This window comes from Manis pentadactyla, chromosome 9 (assembly GCF_030020395.1).
Source record: "Manis pentadactyla isolate mManPen7 chromosome 9, mManPen7.hap1, whole genome shotgun sequence".
Taxonomy (NCBI): domain Eukaryota; kingdom Metazoa; phylum Chordata; class Mammalia; order Pholidota; family Manidae; genus Manis; species Manis pentadactyla.
In genome coordinates, this window is record NC_080027.1 from 11,802,042 (window position 1) to 11,824,465 (window position 22,424).

Sequence of the window (22,424 nt, forward strand, 5' to 3'; positions counted from 1 at the left end):
TAGCATTCACTCTGCACTGAGCCTTTGGAAGGTCACAGCACCCACCAGCCCTCACCCACAGATGTGTACCTGTTTTCCCTGCCTCTATCCTTCCAGCATGGTTATGTACCCACTTTTGTTTAAGCACATTTTTAGTTTTTACATCATTAAATCAAGTAAATATTCACACGTGAGCACACAAGAGTGTGTACATGGTAACATTTTCTTTGTAACTTTTCAGTTTCCTGGAGTTACCGTTTACCTGATTCCTTCAACCCCAGACATTGTGAATTGCCATCTCCTCTTCATTCTTTCAGAAATTTCAGGCAGCCTAGCCTTTTATTTGTTAAAACCCTCTCCTGCCCTCTTGGGAACCTCCCACCTCCGGGAACTTTCTGGCCTTTGCTATTGTCTGGAGCCATGGCTCTCTGCACCAGTGGACAGCAGGCTTGCCGGGCCTCCTTTGCCATCACCTTGAGGCTTCCCTTTGCCTCCTTCTTTGCTAGCTGCCTGGTTCCTGGGTCCTGTGTTTTCCTCAGTTTTGTTTCTTCTGCTGTTAGTGCCCAACCCCCAGGAGCTTCCCTGAGAACGGGCATGTGGGAGGGAAAGTTCCTCTGGTGGGGCATTCTGAAAATATCTTTATTTTGTCCCCACACTCAATTGCTAGTCTAACTGGGTAGAGAATTCTAGGTTGAAGAACATTTTCCTTCAAAAGTAGCTTCTGGCTCAGTGTCACTGTTAAAGACTGTTATGTGACCTTGTTCTCTTCTTGGGAAGCCTGAATGATGACCCACAAAGATATCCAGGTCCTTATATCCTGTGTCACCTTATGAGGACAAAAGGATCTTTGCAGACGTCATGAAGTTAAAGATCTTGACATGGGAAGACGGTCCTGGGTTATCTGGGGAGCCTTAAATGCCATCACGCATGTCGTCAGGAGAGAGAGGCAGCTTAGACACATTGCGAAGGCTGGGTGACGACAAGCAGAAGTGTTCAGGCAGACGCAGACACCAGAGGAGGAGAGGGAGATGCTCCCCTGGAGCCTCTGGAGGGTGCCGCCCTGCCGGAGCCTTGATGCAGGCCCAGTGAAGCTGATGCTGATCTCTGGCCTCCAAAACCGAAGAGTTTAAGCCATCAAGTCTGTGGGGTTTGTTATGGCAGCCCCAGGAACTAATACAGGAAGCTGGTGGGGACCCACCTGATCCCATTTGCAGGTGGGACTTCCCACATCCTGCTAGGATCTCGGGAACCCACACCACGCGCTGTGTGCGTCCTTCAGCTTAGGACATGTTCCAGATAACTCTCCCCTGCTCTTGCCCGCCGGCACTCCCGGGAGCTGGGCACTGGGCTCCCTGGACTCAGCTCTTATTTTCTTACCTTTTCTCCTGTTTGCCATATGTCAGTCTTTTTGTTATGCTTTCTGAGTGATGTCCTCAACTGTCTTATGATTCTTCTATTTATTATGTTTAAAAATGTCTGCAACTCTATTTTTAATTTCCTAGAGCTCTTTCTTGTTGCCTTTTTAAAATAGCTGCCGCCTCTCAATGCAATAGCTTCTCTTCTCTCTGGAGATTAATTATAGTTTTTCTCTAAGTATCTGCTCTCTATATTACTTTTCTCCTCAGAGTTACCTATTTTTTAATTCCCATTTGTTTTGGTGACTTTTTTTGGCGATTTCCTCAAATAACTGGTGATAATGTGGCTGTCTGTTCATACTGAAGTGACCAAAAACCCTGGGTGTGGTGGGGCTTGTGGACTGGCTGTCCTCACCCCCAGGAGTGGACACTGCAGGCAGCCTCTTCTGGCGCCCACTGAATGTTGGTAGCCACGGAACTTCTCCTGGGCTGGTGGATTCCTGGAGAGAAGTCCTCAGGGTGCTGCCTGGTCACCACCCTGGGGGCCGCTCTGCAGAAGCTGGCCGGTATACCTACCTGCTGACACTTCAAGCAGCACGTGGTGCCATCTGGAGGATTTGGGGGTGACTAGAGGGCTCCAAGAGCTGCACCAGCACTTGGGGGGTGCCACGGGTTGTTTGCTGTTCCCGGTTCTGCTGGGGTTGGGGGATCTCCTGGCCATATGTGGTGGGAGACAGGTCTGGGGCTTTCACGTGCACAGACTTCATCCAGCCTTCTGGTTGCTGCCCTGCCTTCAGAGGCATCGGAACCACTAAGTTCTGAACTCCTGGGAGCTTGCAGCCTGGATTCACTTGCTCTGTGCCTTCTCCTGTGCATTCCCCACCCACCCTGTGGTTGCCATGTCCATGCACTGTCCATTGGACGGTGTCATTGACTGCTCTCATCTGCTGCCTTGGCTTTCCCATTCTGTGTCCTTGCGGGCTCATGCTCTCTGAAACAAACCCTTTTGCCAATATTTTAGTGGGATTTCAGAGGGGGATAGAAATGAACCCCTGTGTCAGATCCACTACATTCCACCAGTCCCAATTCTTAGTGTAAGACATGAAGCAAATCTATCAGCATAGGGACATTGGTTTATTCAGGGCCCATGGGTCTTATATTACCAGCTGTGCCATCTGTAGTTTTTAAATGTTTTATTAAAAGAAAGAAGACTCCTTGATCCTGGTACCCTTGCTTATCCTGCCCTTCTCTTCTAAGTGCTCTGGAAGTCCTTGTCCAAACCTGGGAGCTTGCACTGGAGACTAACTCACTCTCACTGACTCCTGCCCTCACCTTCACCCCCACCTTTCTGAGCCACCACTACGGCCACCAGTGGCCACCTTGCTGCTGAATATGGTGGCTGCTTTTTTATTCCATACTGCAGCTCTGCTGCCTTCAGTGATGATGGCTCCTCAGAACCCTCGGCTTTCATGACACTCCCACAGCCCCGGCCCATCCCTGGGCGTCCCTCTGGGCTGGAGATAACTCGTTCCCTCTCCTGCTCAGATCTCTCCCTCAGCGTTAGACCCCAGTGGCTGGTTCACCCTGCCCAGCCCGAGAGCCTGCGGTTAACTCAGGCTCACCAGGGTCAGAATTGAGCTTGCTGGTTTCTACCTATGTCTGCTTCTGTGCCCTTTAACTTGACGTCCTCGCCCTCCACCCTTCCCTTAGAACAGGAGCAGAGTCATGCTCACCTGTGGCTTCTTCCCTCCTCATCTAACAGGTGCTGGTGCTATTGCCTGACCTGTGTCCTAAGTCCTCACCTTCTGCCTACGTCAGAGCATCCTCCTCCACTCCTCAGAATCAGCTTCCTCAGAGGGGCCAGAGTGGTCCCTCTAAATGGCAACTGCCTCCCCCCCTGCCTGGTCTTTGGTCGCATCCCTGGACTGGAGGGTGCAGCCGGCCCGGTGTCTCGTGTCTGCCTGTGGTCTCCTCCTGAGCACCTTCACTCCCTGCCCCCAACCTCGGTGGCCATGCAGCAGGCTGTGTGCTTTCGCCTTTGCTGCAGCTGTCCCCACGCCAGAACGCTTCCCTCCTTCCTCCTTGTTCTGGAAGATGGTCCCTGGTGGCTTCCAGAGGTCTTCCTGCTGACTGCCGGCTGTCCAAACAGCCACGTGCTGTGTCCATGCTCAGTCTTTCTGGCCCAAGCAACTGCTTTTCACAGTCCTGAGTAGCTCCATGCCCTGAAGGCCCCTGCTGCAGCTGCGTCAGGATGAGCAGGAGAGAAGGGGACATTTTTACCACCCTGCACTCCCCGCCCCTGGGTTTAGGGTCTGATCGTTTTGGGGAATCTGGTCCTATTAGTGACCTACGACTGCCATAGCAAGGTACCCAAAATGGGAGTTTACAACCGAGATTTATCGTCTTCCAGTCTGGAAGCCAGAATTCCAGAATTAAACTGTCGGCAGAGCCGTGCTCACTCAGGCAGCTCTAGGGGAGGGTCCTTCCTTATCTCCTCCAACTCCTGGTGTTTTCCAGCAATCCTTGGCTTGTAGATGCCTGTCTCCACACAAGGCCGTCTCCTTCCCTGTGTCTTCACATTGTCTTCCCTCTGTGTCTTTGTGTCCGAATTTCTCCTCTATATAAGAACACCAAGCATACTGGATTAGAGCCCACCCTAGACCTCATTTTCACAGATTGCCTCTGTAAAGACCCTGTTTCCAACTAAGGTCACATTCTGAGGTTGGGACCTCCACATATCCCTTCAGGGGGCGCGGTTCAGCCCGTACACTGGCCATCTGCTTTCTTGCCACCTTAGAACTGGGGTGAACTTAGAACTGCACACACGCAGCACCAGGGCGGGCTGCACCCTCCGTGTCCAGGGATGTGACCAAAGACCAGGCAGGGGAGGAGACAGGTGCGCTTTAGAGGGACCACTCTGACCCTTCTGAGGAAGAGGGGAGGAGGGCCCGTGCCGCTCTCCCGCTGCAGTGGGTGTGCTGGGAGGGGCGGGAGCCTCCCTGGACCACCTGCCTGCCTGCTGTGGTCTGGTGCCTCCTCCATCACAAAGCATTGTTTGTCCATCCAACATTTGAAATTGAGTCTTTAGTGCCTGTCGCCCTGCTTAGCCCTGAAATGCACCCCTGGCTCTCACCCTCAGCTTGGGAGGCACTTTTGACCTTCCTTGTCCACACTTTGGGCTCAGTCTATGTGTAAGGATGCTGGTGTGCCCACTGACTTGTGGATGCAGCTCTGGGGAGGAGCCAGGCCTTATTAATCTTTGCCCAAGGCTCCAGCATATTTCTGGACTCACATTATTCAGCAGACTCATGAGGCCTGGAATATTCACTCACTCACTCACTCATTCATTCATTCATTCATTCATTCATTCCCCAGACACTTAATTTCAGCGTCAGACACTGTGCAGGGTGCTAGGCAGGTCAAAGACCCTATCTCCTCAGCATCTGGTGAGACAGGTCATCAAATCATTATAACATTACATGCTTCTTCCTGAGGACACAGACAGGAACCCATAGGGAGCCCCCACAAGCAGGAAGTTGGTGGGATGTGGCAGAGACAGTGACAGCTGAGGGGGCTGAGGAGGTGGGGGTGTCTTCTTGAGCGAGTCCTAAAGCAGGTGGAGAACTTAGGGGCGGTGGCCTTCCCACAGTGAGCCCTGCCCAGCCAGTCTGGCTCTTGGGCTGGTGCACAGGTCAGCAGGAGGCTCCTTTTGCACCAGGGGGCAGTGTTCACCCTGGAAGCCTCCCTGCCCTCCCTGGCCCTGCACGGGCGCGCCTCGCTTCATTGCACTTTGCAGATACTGCATGTTTTACAAATTGAAGATTTGTGGCAACCCTGCGTCAGACTTATCTCCAGGTGGCATTTTCCCAACAGCATTTGCTCACTTCATGTCTCTGTCACATTTTGGTAATTTTCTCAATATTTCAAACGTTTTCACGACAATGATATTTGTTAGGGTGATCTGTGAGCAGTGATCATGACTTGAGGACAGCTCAGATGGTGGTTAGCACTTTTTAGTAATGAAGTTTTTAAATTAAGGTATGCACATTGTTTTTTAGACATAATGCTGCTACAGTGCACTTAAAAGACTATATAGCACAGAGTAAACGTAACTTTTATATGCACTGGGAAACCAAAACAGTCAGTTGACTTGCTTTATTGAGATGTTCATTTTATTGCTGTGGTCTGGAACCGAACCCAAAGCATCTCCAAGGTGTGCCTGTGGCTTTATTTGCCGGCCACTGCCCAGCAGGCCCTGATCACCCCTCACCCCTCATCCCTCACTCTTCTCCTTTCTCTGCTCCTCCTCTGTCTGGGCCCACAGATCTCCTCAGCCTCCCAGCACCAGGTGCCCACGTCATGGCTGTGTCCCTGCCCCATCTTAAACCAGGGGCTGCCAGGGGTGACACGGAGCCACCCTGGTGGGGCCTGCATGCACAGGGACGGAGCGTCAGCTGTGCTGCCCCCACCCGGGAGCTGGCTCCACTCCGCCTCTCCTTCTTTCCCTCTGTTGCTTTTCCTCTTCCTCTGTCACCTCCAGTGTCTCTTGTGCACTCCCTTCAGCTCCCACCACCCAGAAGTCCCAGCCCTGGTCTGTCCTCTCTTGGGCGCTTTGATATCGGCTGCTGTAGCCCATAAAGTCAGGTGCGTTCTTTTCCTTTCCTCTGTTCCCATTGGCTTCCAGCTCTGGGTGGCCCAGTGGATCTGTTTAGGACAGCACAGAGCTGCCTGGTGGGGGGCTCCTGAGCGGCCCATCCGTCAGAGGCTGCCTCTGCTGCAGCACGAGTCCTCTGCCGAAAACTCCTTCCTTCCGGTTCTGACCTGCTATTGCTGGCCGCTGCTGAGGAGCCTGAGGGCGGGCATGGAGCTTGGGGGGTGCGGGTGCTGGGGAGATAGGAGGTAGATGGTTAGGAGCCTCACTGGTGATAGTTAATTTTGAGATTCCCGGGCCCATTTCTGATTGGCTCTCCCTTCTCACCCCTCTGGCTGCTCTCAGGCGCACCTCTGAGATGGACACACTGAGGGACTTGGGGCAGGCAGGCCACACGGTGGGCTTCCAAAGCTGACACATCAGCCAGCCGCGCAGACGCAGGGCCGAGCTTTCCTTTCCTCTGTGCCTCCTGCCCACAGCTGCCCTCTGAGGCTGCGGAAGATGCTATAGGAAGAACAGTGGTATTTTGGGTGGAGCAGTACAAATTTTCAAAGGAACGTTCCAGGGCCTGCTGCATGACTACAGCAGCCATTCAGATCGCTGTCCTACCCTGATCCCCACAACGCTGCTCTGCTGGGAGCACATCACACTGAGTATCATGGCCATAAACATGGACAGTGATGGCCTGACATTGTGCCGCTCCTGGTTGCAAGACACAGCCTGGGAGACGTTGCTTAGGTTTGAAGTAGTGGGACTTCTAGTGACATTTAACGATTTACTGGATAAATTGAAACTACCCTAGTTTACTGGGGACACACGACTGCCAGCCCTGTTAGTCTGCTTTCCAGCGGGAGTGCAGAGGCCACCGGTGGCTCTGCTGGGTTTCAAGCTCCCAGCACGTTAATCAGAAGTGGGTGTTTGGGTTTTTGGTTAGGGTGCCTGTCACACTGCTTCTGATGAAAGCCACAGCTGATTCCTTTAGTTGGGTAATGACCCCATAGACCCCAGTGGGTCAGAGGCATACCAGCTGGCTTACAACAGGCCCTGCTAGGTGGCCGTGGCCATACTTAATCCTACCGCTCCTGGTTCCTTATCAGTGAAGAGAGTTAGATGGAGTGAGGGGCCCCGAGTCAGCACTGCAGAGTGCCCGCTCACAGTCCCGTGCCTCGTAGAGAGGAGGCTCTGCTTAGGTGCCACCGCTTGTCCCCTCTGGCCAGCTCCAGCCTGGCACGTAGGCGGAGTGTGCTGAGTGCTGGACACTGTAGAAGCGGCGTGCGCAGATCGTCAGGACTGAGCGGATGGTGTTGACAACGCCTCCTGCCTCACTCCACAGGTGGCTGTAGGCACATTCCTGACTTGATTGTCATCACTGCTTCTGGAAGGAGAATGCTGAGCCTGTTGATCCATTGTTGGAGGAGAAAATTGAAGCTTGAAGAGAAGTAGAAACTGTCTGTGAAGTCATGCTGAGAGGCAGCAGGGGAGAAAACAGGTGTTTCAGACACTCCCTGCTTCCCTGTGCCCATTCTTGCTGGCAAGGCATTGTTTACGGGCCCCAAGTGAGAGTCAAAGCCATCATATTCCCTGTCTCTAATGCACAACCTGAAGCCAAGGAAGGGGATCCGTCAGCTGGCATTTGCAAAAAATAGCCAACAGCCTCTCTCAGGGTGTCAGCTCTCTGGAGAGGAAACCAGGGTAAGGGATCTTTGGGTCATTGTGCTTGCTTTTCTCTTACTCACCATCTCGCCCACCTCTGAGGTCAGAAAAGGAGGTTATTGCTCACGGGCATCACCAGCACCAAGCAGGGAACCGAGGCTGCTGCACTCCTGCAGCCCCCGAGGGGCCTCTCCTATCGGGGGCGGTCCGGCAGACGGCGCCCTGTGTGGGAGAGCGGCCTCCCTTGCTGAAGGGCTGCAGCTCGCTCAGGTGGGGTCAGCTAAAGTGACAGAATAGGGACTTCCCAAGGTACCGGGCAGGTCAGTGAGGCCTTTGGAGTTTTAAGATTCTCAGCCAAACTGTCAATGAGGACATTTTGGTTACCATTTACCAACCAAAAACCCATGGTGGGAGCCTGGGCCCAGTACCAGTCTGCTCACCAGTGACTGGTGCTGCCACCCATTCTCTACCCTGGCGTGAGGCAGGCCGGGATGCCACCTGGAGCAGTGCCTGAGGGAAGGCCAGCACTCCGGGGGCTCTTCTTTGGGAAGTGCCACTATGAAGAGAAGCTGGCACTCAGGTCACTCCAGGATGCCAGGACTTGCTCTCAGGGCAGGGGTCCCCTTTAATGCTAGAGCCCTCCAAGAGGGAGTCTGGTGCCCAGAGGCCTTCCCACCGTCCACTGCTCCCACCTTAGGTGTCCTGCTTCTACTGATGGTTCTCACCAGTGTCTCCACCAGCATGGCTTCCTGCCACCTCCACCCCAAGCACTGCACAGGGGCCTGTCCTTCCCCAGGGTTGAGGGATGGGGTGAGATTTAGGGAGCAGTGGGAATCTGCTCCTAAGCTTTGGCCCATCCCAGACCCCTCAACCTCGACGTACCCAGAGTGAACTCATCACAGCCCGCAAGGTCCTGCCCCCTGGAGGGGAGGGCTCTGTGGCCATTCATGGCTGACCTGCAGCTTTTCCCTAAGCTGATGTTGATTCTGGAAGGCTTGGAAGCCCCAGGCTTCCGAACCCCCTGGGTTTCAGGTGTGGAATGGATGGGATTTGACAAGAGGGAAGGCTGGGTGCTCAGATGGGTGGAGGTGTACTGGGAAAGAGGTGGGATTTTATTTCATCTATGTGTCCTTGGGTCCCAAGCCTGGCACTGGTGGGGGGTGGGGGGAGTGTGACTAAGCCATGAACTGAGCTTGCAAGGCTGTGCTTGGCTCTGAGGAGCATGTGACCTTGCCCCCGTAACCCATAAGAGAACCCCGCCTGATTAGCCTCCCCAGGTCCCGCTCTGCCTGCGTTTCTGTGCCTTGAACCTCAAGTGGCAGCAGGTCCTAAATCAATTGGGAGTCTGCTGGCCCTCCGTGGGCTGGTCTCCTGCCTCAGATCACTCCCCTCACAGTCGCTCTGCAACCGGGGTGCAAGGCAGCAGGCTTTGCGCTGGGCGGCACCTGCCTCCAGCTTGACCCTGCCTCCCCTTCTGGCCCATACTACCCGAGCCCCAGAGCACCCATTCCCCTGATTCCAGCCTTGGCCGCCACCCAGGCCTCCAGCCGTCTGGGGCCTGTGAACTTTGTCTCCCAGGCCAGTGACCACAGACAGAACAACAGCTGCGGCCTCCCTGGGCAGAAGCAGTTGCAGGAGCTGGGCTGGTGGCAGGGTAAGTGGTCCAGGGAGGGTGCAACCCCCCACGCCTCACCTTCTGGTCCCCCCAGATCAGTGCAGGGCTCCTGTGGGTGCAGTTGAGCAAGGTCGAGGGTGGTGGCTGTGGCCTGGCAGGAATGAGAGGTGGGCACAGGGCGGTGGGCACAGGGCGTGACAGCCCAGTGGCGGCGAGATGCCTTCCTGCTCCTGTGCTCATTTGTCTGGTGGAAGGCCAGTGGAAAGATAGGGATCGCTGCCTGTGTTTATCCCACCGTGCTGCGTTTAGGGTGCTAGGGCTCAGTGATGCCCAGGAAGACCCACTGAAGTTCCCCAATTTTACAGATGGGGGTGGTGTCACCTAGTTTTACAGATGAGGAGGTGAGGTGTCAGGCACGCAGCTCTCACAGCTGCGGAAGGCAGGGCTGGGGGCAGACCCGGGCCTGCAGACTCCAGGCTTGTGCTGGGCTGGCAGCCAGCAGACAAGGCTGCTCTCTGCCCCACTTTCCCCTCTGCTCTAATTTCAGCCCAAGGACCGTGACCTTTTGCTTTCATGAACATCTTTCTGGCAGCTGCTGTGTCCCAGGGCCTGGTCTGCTGAGGTGTCAAGTGCAGGCCTGCTCTTCCCTCTGTGCAGAACTTGGGACTCTGGGGCATTTGGAGGCTGCCCCTCATGCCCAGAGCCCAGGCTCTTGGTTTGTAAAGTGGGACTGCCACAGAAGCCCTTCCTGTCACAGTGTTTTTAGGATATCGAATGCAAGAATGCATGTGGGGCAGTCTCTAAGGCCCTGGGTGGGTATTTCAGACTCCCTGAGTTCCTGACTGTGAGCTAAGGAGGCACTTGGCATGCACCCTGTGGGCATAAACTCCAGACATCCCTTTCTTTACTGGAAAAGGGAGTGGGGAGTGCATGGGGGTGGGACACAAAGATCTGTCTGCCCACAAGACAATGGGTAGGTGCTCAAGTGGTAGCAGGAGTAAACCCACCCAGGTGGGAGGAAGGGTCGGACTTCCCTGCGAATAGTTGGAACCTCCTTGGAGGTTTGAGAATCTTGGTGCCATGCACCAGCCGTGAGGCTGCCCCCCTGTAGGCAGGCTCCTGTGAGGGACTGGGCGAGGAAGGAGCAGTGGCCCTGCCGTCTGCGGGTGGGGCGGGGGGCAGCCAGCCCCGCTCATCGCAGATGGTCGCATAGCATGTGAGCTAAGCCCTTGACCTCACCTAGAGGGACAAGGCAGCAGCTCCCTTAGCTTTTCCCTTCAAAGGTCTTCCTGTCCCGTCTGCATATTTCTTCATTTTGATTTGTAATTATGACCAATACATCCCCAGGGGAGAAAATACAGAACATACAGGGAAGCACAAAGAAGATGGCAAAAACGAAGCTGTACCAATTCCAGAACAAAGGGATGAGCAGCGGGACGTGCCGGCAGAGTTCCTCCCAGTTGTTCACCTTGCTTTAAAAAAAACTTGATAAGATCATGGGATTTATCTTACAATTTCTTTGGCATCACTTTCTATCATAAGCATTTCTCATGTCATCAAAAATGTACAAACAATTATGTTCAATGGTTATATAATGTCTGTACAGATGCCCTAGTGTTGGGTCTGTAAGTGGCTTGTAATTATTTGCTGTTGTAAGTAATGTACTTTGAACATCTTTCAAAAGCATCCATTTTAGTTCCCATTTTAGGGTATTTCCTTAGGTTGGAGTTCTAGATGGTACTGACCCGGTCAAGGGGATAAATACAGGTGTACCTCGTTTTGTTGTGCTTTGCTTTATTGCACTTTGCAGTAATGTGGTTTTCACACATTGAAGTTTTGTGGTAACCCTGCATCGAGCAAATCTATGGGTGCCATTTTCCCAAAAACATTTGCTCATTTTGTGTCTCTGTGTCACATTTTGGTAATTCTTGAAATATTTCAAACTTCTTAATTATTATATTTGTTATAGTTACCCATGATCAGTGATTTTGACTCACTGAAAACTCAGATAATGGTTAGCACTTTTTAGCAACAAAGCATTATTAAAAATTTTGATATTATTAATGTATAATTACATGAGCAACATTATGGTTACTAGACTCCCCCTATTATCAAGTCCCCACCACATACCCCATTACAGTCACTGTCCATCAGTGTAGTAAGATGCTATAGAATCACTACTCAACAAAGCATTTTTTAATTAAGGTATATACATTGTTTTTTAGATCCAATACTCCTGCACATTAACAGACTACAGTATAGAGTAAGCGTAACTTTCATATGTGCTGGGAAACCCCGACGCTCATGGCCTTGCTTCCTTGCCAACTTTGCTTTATTGCCGTGGTCTGGAACCGAGCCGGCAGTGTCTCTGAGGCATGCCTGTAGTTCAAAGGCTCTTGACAGGCTTTGCAGACAGCTTCCCTGAGAGCCAGACCGGGCCTTGGGGGTCTGTCTCCCGTAGGCCTTTCCAGCACCAACTCTGACTGTTTACAACACTTGCTAATTTAATAAGCAAAGTGGAGCCTCAGTCTTCTTGTTTGATTGCCGTGATTTCAGGTGAGGTGTCACCAATGGTCTGCCAGCCATCTGTTCTTACTGTTCTGTTGCTGTGCTTGTCCTAAAGGAGTCCTTTGCCTCTTCTTGATTATCATTTGCAGTCGCTTGGGCTCTTTCTATCCATTGTCCTGGCTGCAGATCCCACCTGCGGCCCAGAACAGAGCAAGCATTTGGTGCCCAGGACAAGGGCAGGCAAGATTTGCACCCATGCCTGTGCTCTGGTCTGTGTGCTATTGACTACCAGGGCCTGTGGCTCCAGCTGCCCTGCCAGGAAAGAATCTCACTCCCAGTGCCGGTGAAAGCTGACGTCAGTGGATTAGGGCAGCTGCTAGGAGATCTGTCAGAGGGAAGATAGCAGGATAGCATCTGAAGTTTATTGCACTTTAAGGAGCCCTCAGTAGAAAGGAAGGTTTCCACTGATGTTTGAAGAAATCTGTGTTTTAACTGAGCAGAGGCTTCGCCTCCTAAGGCAGCACGTTGATGTGGCTCCCTGAGAGATCCACTGTTGCCCTCACTGCCTGGCCAGGCAGAACCCTTGGGGGACTACAGGGCTACTGTGCTCGGCAGAGGGCATCGAAGAGAACAACATGCACAAAGTAGTCACCCAGGGACTCTGGTTGGCCTCTGAAATTGCTTTAAGAGCTTGAAGTGCTATAAAAACCACAGTGAGTATTAGAGCATAGGGCAAGCATGCAGTTCCCTCCAGGTTTGCATTTGCTCCTTGTTCTAGGACTAGTCAGCCCCACACCCCCGCTCCAGGAATGCTGGGCTTGACCAGGGATTGAGGAGCCGAGCCAGCCATGGTGCTGGCTTTCATGTGGCAGTGCTGTGGGGACCCCAGCTCTTCCTGGGCACCCTCAGTGCTGAGGCTCTTCTAACCTGGCTCTGATTTCTCCTCAGATGCTGAAGTTCCGGACTGTGCATGGGGGCCTGAGGGTCCTGGGCATCCGCCGGACCTCCACTGCCCCTGCTGCCTCTCCAAACGTCCGGCGCCTGGAGTACAAGCCCATCAAGAAAGTCATGGTGGCCAACAGAGGTGAGCCCTTGGGGCCTGTGAGAAGAGCCAGGCCTCCAGCCCGGCCGTAGCTTTTCTCTTCTGCCCCTGCACTGTACCCAGCTCCCCACCCGCAGCCTGCTGTTCTTAGGACTCAGGAATCTAAGTTCTCATCTCTTTGCCTCTGCCCCCAAGGGGAGATCGCCATCCGCGTGTTCCGGGCCTGCACGGAGCTGGGCATCCGCACTGTGGCTGTCTACTCGGAGCAGGACACAGGCCAGATGCACCGGCAGAAAGCAGACGAAGCCTACCTCATTGGCCGCGGTCTTGCCCCAGTGCAGGCCTATTTGCACATCCCAGACATCATCAAGGTGGCCAAGGTAAGCCAGGCTGGGGGTCTCTTGAAGGCCAGGCCTTGGTCGTGTGCCTTCCCTGTGCCATGCGTGGCCACGACACTAACTGGATGGATGGGTAGATAGATGGATGGCAAGTGAGGTGGGGAAGGAGCAAGGGTTGCAGGGTTTAGTCGGGGCCTGTGTGAAAGAATTTGAGGGTGCTCCACTCTCTGGGCCCTCACCCCCAGGAGAACAATGTGGACGCAGTGCACCCTGGCTATGGGTTCCTGTCGGAGCGAGCAGACTTCGCCCAGGCCTGCCAGGATGCCGGGGTCCGGTTCATTGGGCCAAGCCCAGAGGTGGTCCGCAAGATGGGAGACAAGGTGGAGGCCCGGGCCATCGCCATTGCTGCAGGTGTGTGCCAGGCAAGCCATGGGGGCTGTGCAGCTATCTAAGAGAGGCCACCCCAGGAGGGGGCTGGTGGCTTTTGGCAGGGATTCCAGCCTGTAAAAGAGCTCCGTGTGCCTGTCTCTCTACAGGTGTCCCTGTGGTCCCTGGCACAGATGCCCCCATCACGTCCCTGCACGAGGCCCATGAGTTCTCCAACACCTACGGCTTCCCCATTATCTTCAAGGCTGCCTATGGGGGCGGGGGACGTGGCATGAGGGTTGTGCACAGCTATGAGGTGAGAAGAATCCCAGGGCTGGGAGCCTGGCTGGGCTGCTGTGGGCCCCCAAAAAGCAGACTGTGGGGTTCTTGGGGTGGGCAGGGTCATGCAGAGGGTGAGGCACAGCCATGGGGCTCAACATCTGCTTGGCCCTCACCTGCCCCCCAGGAGCTGGAGGAGAACTACACCCGGGCCTACTCAGAGGCTCTGGCCGCCTTTGGGAACGGGGCACTGTTTGTGGAGAAGTTCATTGAGAAGCCACGCCACATCGAGGTGCAGATCCTGGGTGAGTGGGGGGCGTTCCGCCACCTGCAGTGTGGGGCAGGGGCCGAGCAGGCTTATCTCGGGGCTGGCAGCAGCAGGCCTCTGGGATGGCTCCAGGGCCTCTCCCTCGGGAACCTCCCCAGGGCGGAGGGCTCTGGGGGCCGGGCTGGTCAGGGCCCCAGGGCCTTGGTTGTGGGGGCTTCTTTCTAGCTACCCCCACTGCTGGAGGCGGGCACTGACTGGCCACAGTGGTTGTGTGGGGCTGACAGGAATTCAGGTATTTAGGTCCCAGGAGAAGCTGAGCCCAGTTTACCTCCCACCCCAGGGGACCAGCACGGGAACGTTCTGCACTTGTATGAACGAGACTGCTCCATCCAGCGGCGGCACCAGAAGGTGGTCGAGATTGCCCCTGCTGCCCACCTGGACCCCCAGCTGCGGGCCCGGCTCACTGGCGACTCTGTCAGACTTGCTAAACAGGTGAAGGGCAGGGGCTCTCAGGGTCAGAGTGTTCACAGGCTTGCTCCCAGCTTCTGCCGGCCCAGGCCTCATAGCCTGCGGTCCCTGGGGTCCCAGTGTGGACACCTCCTGGGGAGCAGGGCCACAAAGTGACCCTAGGAGGGGCAGGGGAAGAAGCCTCTTGGAAGACGGAGGGGACCTTGGCATCCTCGCTGTGTGAGAGCAGAGGTGCTGGGCCCAGAGGCCAAGCCTAGAGTCAAGAAAGGCTGCGAAGATCCCTCAGGGAGAGACCGCCGGCTGCCCCCACCCACCTTCACACAGGTGGAGCCTCTGTGTGGCACCAACACGCCCGGGACAACAGGCATGAGATTCAGCAGATTCTGCCCAGATTTGGAAACATCATGGTGGCGTTTCTTCCTTGCTCATTCTTCACGTCCCTGCGTATCACATTTATTGCAACCTCTTTGCTCTTAGGGTCCTCCCTTTGCCAGTCTCTGCTCTCAGGGGGCGTGAAGGCGGGAGATGGCGGCTGGCCGCCCAGCACCTGCCTTGGCCAGACCTGGAGCAGGGTCCTGCTGCCTGCTCTTCTGTGCCCTCCCGCCCCCACCCCAACTCGAGTCCAAGCATCCTGTCCCCGGCTCCCCGCCCCCCTCTGGGAGCCCCGCCTGAGAGCCCCCATTCCTGTCTGCCTGCCCCGGGCCCTGGTCCTGCTGTGCTCCCAGAGCTGCACGCCCTCAGGCAGCCTGCTGGAAGAGATGACGGCAGAAGGTTCTGTACCCTTCCCCAGACTGAAACCAGGGCCTGCGCTCTGCAGTGAGGCTGCAGCCACAATTAATAAGAGGAGCTGATTAGGGTCTAGTTTAGAGTTGAGAATTGGTAACGTCATATGAGGAATTTGGTCTTATTTCCTGCTTTATGCCACATCTCATTCCATAGCAGATTTGAGGGAGCGGATTAAAATCTGGCTTGTGGTCTTGGTGGGACCAAAGTAAAACTGGAATAAGGGTTGAATTTTGAATTAGAATCATCATTGGTTGGCTCCTTGCAAATGATGTCTCTTGGAGTCATGGCCAGAAGTGGTGTTGGAGTGGAGGGGAACTTTCTGGAAAACTTGCAAAGATGAGAAAAGTCCAGGAGAGGACCTGTGCCCCAAACCAAGGAGGCCTCCAGGGGGAGGAGCCCCAGTTGGGGGTGGGTAGGAGCTTCTGCTGATGTCTGGCCCCAGACTAGCAGCCATCTGAGGCCCCCTTTGGAGTCCTGGGGAGACGTCCAGGCAGGGCCCAAATGTGGGTTCTGGCACTCGCCCCCCTGGGTAGGGCTGGTGGGCTGCCTGCCATCTCCTGGGGCAGGGCTTGTTGCATCTGTTCCGTTGTGGCACTGCCCTGGGGGGAGACTGAGCCCCTCGGGGCTGCCTCACCGCCCCTGCTCACGCAGCCGCCCCACAGGTGGGCTACGAGAACGCCGGCACCGCAGAGTTCCTGGTGGACAAGCATGGCAAGCACTACTTCATTGAGGTCAACTCCCGCCTGCAGGTGGAGCACACGGTCACGGAGGAGATCACCGAGTGAGCTGGGGCTCCGCGGGAGACGGCGTGGGGCCGGGGGGCCTTGGGACAGGCCCAGGAGCTGTAGATGGCCTGGAGGGTGGGAAGGGGTGTCACCTGTGTGTTTCAAGATGTCTCATTGGGCGGCTGCTGAAGAGCAGGGCGGCCATGAGCTCAGCTCTCTCTTCTCTGTGGTGAATGTGGTCAGGGATCTGGTGCTGACTTCTCACAAAAACATTACCTGGTGATTGTTAAGAATTAAGGAGCAAATAACAAGATTGAGCCCTGCCCCTCAGAATCGGCACACTGAGGAGGCCCACCACGCTGCGCTGTGTGTCAGGTGAATGTGCCGATTGTCCCCATTTTTCAGATGAGGAAACTGAGGCTCAAAGGTTAAGAGACCTGCCCAGGGTCACACAGCCCTCTCTCTCCAGCCCTGTGCTGTGTTGCCTGTACCCACTCTAAATCTTTTGGTTTCATTCCCTTTTTATTTTCTGAATAGTTTGACATAATTTGAGTTTTCTATACAAACCTAAGTTTTTTTTTTTGTTTTTTGTTTTTATTTTTTTATTGAACGGTAGTTGACACACAGTATTACATTAGTTTCAGGTGTACAACACAGTGATTCAACATTTATATACATGATAATTCTAGGTACCAGCTATCACCATACCAAGTTGTTACAATATTTTGACTGTATTCCTTATGCTATACATTACATCCCGGTTACTTATTTATTTTACAATTGGAAGTGTGTATATATATATATATATATATATATATATATACACACATATATATATATATATATACACATATATATATATATTTATTTTTTGTGAGGGCATCTCTCATATTTATTGATCAAATGGTTGTTGAACAACAATAAAATTCTGTATAGGGGGGTCAATACTCAATGCACAATCATTAATCCACCCCAAGCCTAATTTTCGTCAGTCTCCAATCTTCTGAAGCATAACGAACAAGTTCTTACATGTAGAACAAATTCTTACATAATGAATAAGTTACATGGTGAACAGTACAAGGGCAGTCATCACAGAAGCTTTCGGTTTTGCTCATGCATTATGAACTATAAACAGTCAGTTCAAATATGAATACTCATTTGATTTTTATACTTGATTTATATGTGGATACCACATTTCTCTCTTTATTATTATTATTTTTAATAAAATGCTGAAGTGGTAGGTAGATACAAGATAAAGGTAGAAAACATAGTTTAGTGTTGTAAGAGAGCACATGTAGATGATCAGGTGTGTGCCTGTAGACTATGTGTTAATCCAAGCTAGACCAGGGCAATAAAACATCCACGTATGCAGAAGATTTCTCTCAGAACAGGGGGGTGAGGTTCTAAGCCTCACCTCTGTTGATCCCCAAGTTCTCACCTGATGGCTCCCCTGCGACTGTGCCTGTCTTAGGTTGTTCCTCCCTTGAGGAATCTTACCCGTCTCTGGCTAACCAGTCATCTTCCGGGGCCATAGAGGGAAATGTGAAGTTGGTAAGTGAGAGGGAAGCCTTATTGTTTGAAAAGGTTAGCTTTTTACTTGTTTGCATATTTATGCCCTGTGGCTTCTATGCCCAGCATTTGTCTTGAGGTATCTTTACCACTTGGAAGAATTATGATACTCGGTAAATTTGATATGAGGCACGAATTCTATTCAAGGGTTGTAATTAGGAAGGAAGAAGAAAAGCTATAGAAGTAGCAGGCGGAAGAAAACATGGGGAGATTGATTATTTCTTTGACATATCTTCTTGTAGAGTAACTTCAGCATGTATAGGTTTTAAACTACTAATTAAATTGTGCACACACATTAACATAATAGGAGTATAGTTACATAACCAAAGCATACCTGTAATTACCAGCCATCTCCAGTGAAACCAAGAAAACCAGTTTAGGCACCTTAGGCATTTGTGAAAACTTATCTATGATATGGTGGATATTGTCCAACTGAACTTGAACAGTCTGAGAGAATTCAGATAAATTAAAACAACCCATTCCTGGGGACTGTTCACATCCCATATGTTCTTTTAACAGTAAATAGTCTGTAGTTGTAAGATTTTGGAGCACTACAATTTGCACTTCTCCTAATTCTTGGTTGAGTTCCAACAGTATAGATCCAGTCAAATTTGTTGTTTTACTGTATGCACAGGCCAGCTTAGATATCTCCTTCATTCCCATGGCAAGTCCAGGAGCTGGTGGGATGAGTGCATCTACACCTGTAGCAGTGCGTGGATCTTTGTTGGGGTTTTTTGATGATCATCCTCTGGCATGAGTCTTCCTGAGAGTGCTGATGTGGGAAGTTCTTTTTCATATCGTATCTTAGTTCATTTTCGGGGTAGCCAATTAGGCTTTGATCCTCTGTATAAACACAAACAGACCCTTTGCCTACACTTTTATATGCCCTTTATACTCTTGTGTAGAACTCATTGGAGGTCACCACACAGGAACTGCTTTTTTTTTTTTTTAACATTAATCTACACTCACATGACGAATACTTTGTTTACTAGGCTCTCCCCTATACCAGGTCCCCCCTATATACCTCTTTACAGTCACTGTCCATCAGCGTAGCAAAATGTTGTAGAATCCCTACTGGCCTTCTCTGTGTTGTACAGCCCTCCCCTTTCTCCCACCCCCCCATGCATGCTAATCTTAATACCCCCCTACTTCTCTCCCCCCTTATCCCTCCCTTCCCACCCATCCTCCCCAGTCCCTTTCCCTTTGGTACCTGTTAGTCCATTCTTGAGTTCTGTGATTCTGCTGCTGTTTTGTTCCTTCAGTTTTCCCTTTGTTCTTATACTCAAACCTAAGTTTTGTATAGAATTCTTATTCTACTTTTTAAATTCAGTATTTGTTGAAGGCCTTCCCCCAGACCATTATTCTTTCTAGACACTTCTAGTGGCTGCCCACTACTCCACCATCTGTGAATTTGGTGACTGACTTCCATGGGCCTCTGTTAGTACACAGTAGGTGGCCTGTGCCTCCGACTGCTGCCTCTGAAGGGTCCCGGGGCCCAGTGCCGTCAGTGGGGCCACCGAGCAAAGGATGAGCAGTGCGGGCCTGATTAGCCTCCTGGATCGCCTGTTCTCCAGCACTGAGTATATAGACATTTTTTAGAAACTGCCTATTTTTATGAACAATTAAAATGGTCTTTCATTGTTTTGAAATACATATTTTGAGTGTTATGCCCTGGCTTTGGGCCAGTCCATCCCACCATGGAACTCTCCTGACAGCTCCTTCCCTGACCCCTGACCCACCTGAGACTGAGGAAGCTGCATGGTGCCCCTCTGTGTCCAGCAGGTGCCTGGAGGCCCCCCAGACTCCCTGCTCTCGAGGCAAAAGCCAAGTCCAGGGATATGACCCAGTGTCATACTCTGGCACACAACACTTTTCCCTGTCGTGCTGCTATGAAATTGTTGTTGCTCTTGAGCCCGCTGGGAGCCTGCTCTGCTGAGGACAGACGTCTGCTTGCTGGGGAGTGCGGACTTTGTGTCAGGGACAGATTTTGGTGCAGGTTCCTCCCAGGTCACTGCAGCCTCTGACCCTCGGGCTCCTCTGACAGGAGTGACAGCCTTTCAGAGCATTGCTGTGGAGAGAAGGCTTGGGAAGAGCACAGCCCTAGTCCATGGCGCGGTCACGTGGCAGTCTGTGGCAATTGTCAGCACTACTGTGAAGTGGCCTAGCAGGAAATACAAAGCACTGAGGACAGTCTGCCAGTGTGGTTTCCAGGCTGTCCTTACCACAAGCCTCGGAGACAATACATTTAAAACCTTGAGTTTTTTTTTAACAGCTGTTCCACTTGGATTGTTGCTGTCCCTAGGAACATGGCAGTCAAGGAGGCTGAGCTTATAACGCCATGCGTATTTGGAGAGCTTTGTACTCTTAAGACCTTCTCTGGGGGTCGTGGACACAAGCCCCTGGCTGCAGCATAGCTCTTGGAGGATGGCACCCTGACCTACCTGCCTGGACCCTCCAACACAACACTGTGGTCCCCATTTCAGTGAGCCTGGCCCTCACAACCCTGTTCTCTTGCAAACTGCACCTCCCTACACACAGTGTAGGACGTACCACTCCAAGAACGGGGTGCCTGAGGCTTCAAATCCAGCCTTGATCAAGGGAGGGCTTAGGGGAGGCAGGAGACCCCAGGGAAAAAGGAGGTAGGTGCGGGTGTCCTGGCTGGCCCCCTCTGGCCGCCACGCTCTCCTCATTCAGACTGCATTTCCCAGCCCTAGTGGGCACAGGGCAGGGCCGCAGGACTAGACGGAAGGAGCTGGCTGCCTGGGCTGGTGAAGAGCCAGCAGGCAGGGCTGGGCAGGCGGGCCGGGGCCCCGTCTGTGTGCAGACACCCCCCTTGCCCACCCCCCCTCATGCTCCTCCCCTGCTCCTGCAGTGTGGACCTCGTCCACGCCCAGATCCACGTGGCGGAGGGCCGGAGCTTGCCTGACCTGGGCCTGCGGCAAGAGAACATCCGCATCAATGGCTGTGCCATCCAGTGCCGGGTCACCACCGAGGACCCTGCGCGCAGCTTTCAGCCGGACACAGGCCGCATTGAGGTAGGCCCACGTCCCGGCAGCACCGCCTGTCTCCGTCTGTTGGTGGGCCCTCCCCGCCACACTGCTGCTCTGAGGGCCACGAAGGAGCCCACGTTCAGGCTGCTCTGAAGCTGCCTCAGAATACGTGGGAGCTGTGCTTTCCACAGAGAGACTGCCACATGTGCAGGCCACACGGCCAGCAAGGACTCATGTGGAACAGGGAGCAAGCCACCTGGGGGCCCAATGCAGGGTCCCTAGAAATGAAGCCCAGGCCCTCCATCTGGCTTCTCCCAAGAGCCCCAAAGACAGAGCAGAGCTGCTGGCCTCTGTCCTGCCTCCATCCTGGGTGAGGGTGGCTGGCAACGCAGGACCCAGGTGTGCAGCAGAGGCTTGGCTGGCTGTCCGGGTGGAGGGGGTCGCCGACCGGGGTCCACCCGGGATGAGGGAGGGAGGCGGGCATCTGGTGGGAGGCAGGGAAGGGACGAGAGGGCATGGTGGGACAGTAAGGAGGCCTGTGGCTTTGGGCATGAGCCACCTGGCCTCTGCAGGGTGCCTTTTGCCTGGCACTCTGTCTCAGAATGGCCAAGAACACCTCTGATCCTGGGCGTCAGCGGTGCTGCGCCAGCTCTGCTGGTTTGACGCCTCCCCATCTGGCCTGTGCACCCGAGGAAGCAGGACACGTGTGGAGGCTCAGGTTCTGCTTTGGAGTCCAGGGAGGAGGCTGGAAACCACTCAGGACGGATACTGGCCTTCTGAGGAGCAAGACGTGGGGAGGGAAGGGGTGGAGCTGGGAGGCCGGAGGCAGAGAGCAGCCACCAGGATTTTGTGTCCGGGACAGGGCGGGGCTGGAGGTGCGGGCCAGCCCCAAGGTGAGAGTGCGGCCCAGCGGGCAGACCCCTGACTTGCGCGTCCTGCGGCGCGACGCTGTCTTACTCCACCTCCACACAAGGCCTGGCTCCTCTGAGCCTGGTTTACCACAGAATATTTTTAGCTGACAGTTCCTGCTCACGGCTGAGTGCTCATCCTTAAATATTTTATCAAGTTCCTTTTTATCGAGCACAGGCCCGGGTCCCATAGAAGCAGGAACCTGGTGCGGTGTGTGCCCTGCCCGCTGGGCGGTCCCTCCCTCTCCCAGTCCCCCCTGCGCCCCCCACCCCCGCCCCTGGCAGATGCTCCTGTGGGGGAGTTAGCCCCAGACGCCCCAGCACTGTGCTCCCCCTGCGGCCTTCTCCCCATCAGACCGTTCCCTGTCCCTCTGCCCACGAGTCTTCTCTGACCCGTCCCGCGCCCAGCGCCTGGGCCTGTGAGGACCCGGCTCCTGTGTCCCCCGCGCCCAGGCCTCCCCCTCTCCCTCCACTTCTCCCCTTTTGGAAGGAAGGGGAAGGGAAAGCGGGGACACCGGGAACTTGTCAATGTATTCAACCTCTTGGCCGGCCTTGCCCGTCCTGCCGCGTCCCTGCCACCACTCTGTATTTCCTTGTGTATCCCCTCCGCCACCTGCCAGGAGCCCTGTGCAAGCAGGGACTCTACCCGGCATGCGGTGGGCACCGAGGCCTGTGGAATGAATGAGCAAACAAACGAATGAATCCAAAAGGGAGAAGAGTTGGTCAGGCAGGCGGGTGGAAGGTCAGTGGGATCCTGCCCTGGGACCAGAGGTGCAGGGCTGGCCCTGCCTACGTGGGGCCCCTCTGTGCTCTGCTGGGCTTTGTGTCACCTCGAGCACTGGGCATGGAGCCCTGGGGCTGGCAGGATGTGGCCTCCCCTTCCCTTCTTTTGTTCCCTTGCCCAGTCAGCTCCCCTTGAGGAAT

At 53.8% G+C, this 22,424-nt stretch overlaps 1 protein-coding gene across 6 annotated transcripts in view; it reads left to right on the forward strand.

Annotated features, from left to right (window-relative positions):
- PC (pyruvate carboxylase) overlaps nt 1-22,424 on the forward strand; it is a 98,866-nt gene that overhangs the window by 61,721 nt on the left and 14,721 nt on the right. For 3 of the 6 annotated variants that reach the window (XM_036930445.2, XM_036930461.2, XM_036930437.2), the window contains 8 exons: nt 12,710-12,845; nt 12,999-13,183; nt 13,387-13,552; nt 13,678-13,823; nt 13,974-14,091; nt 14,395-14,546; nt 15,971-16,089; nt 20,475-20,637. In XM_036930445.2, coding sequence (XP_036786340.1) covers nt 12,710-12,845; nt 12,999-13,183; nt 13,387-13,552; nt 13,678-13,823; nt 13,974-14,091; nt 14,395-14,546; nt 15,971-16,089; nt 20,475-20,637 — 1,185 coding nt within the window. Of the gene's footprint in view, nt 1-7,318; nt 7,475-7,496; nt 7,678-9,216; nt 9,293-12,709; nt 12,846-12,998; nt 13,184-13,386; nt 13,553-13,677; nt 13,824-13,973; nt 14,092-14,394; nt 14,547-15,970; nt 16,090-20,474; nt 20,638-22,424 lie in introns of those variants that run through there. The other 3 variants (XM_057506857.1, XM_057506856.1, XM_036930496.2) reach the window with 3 other exon arrangements.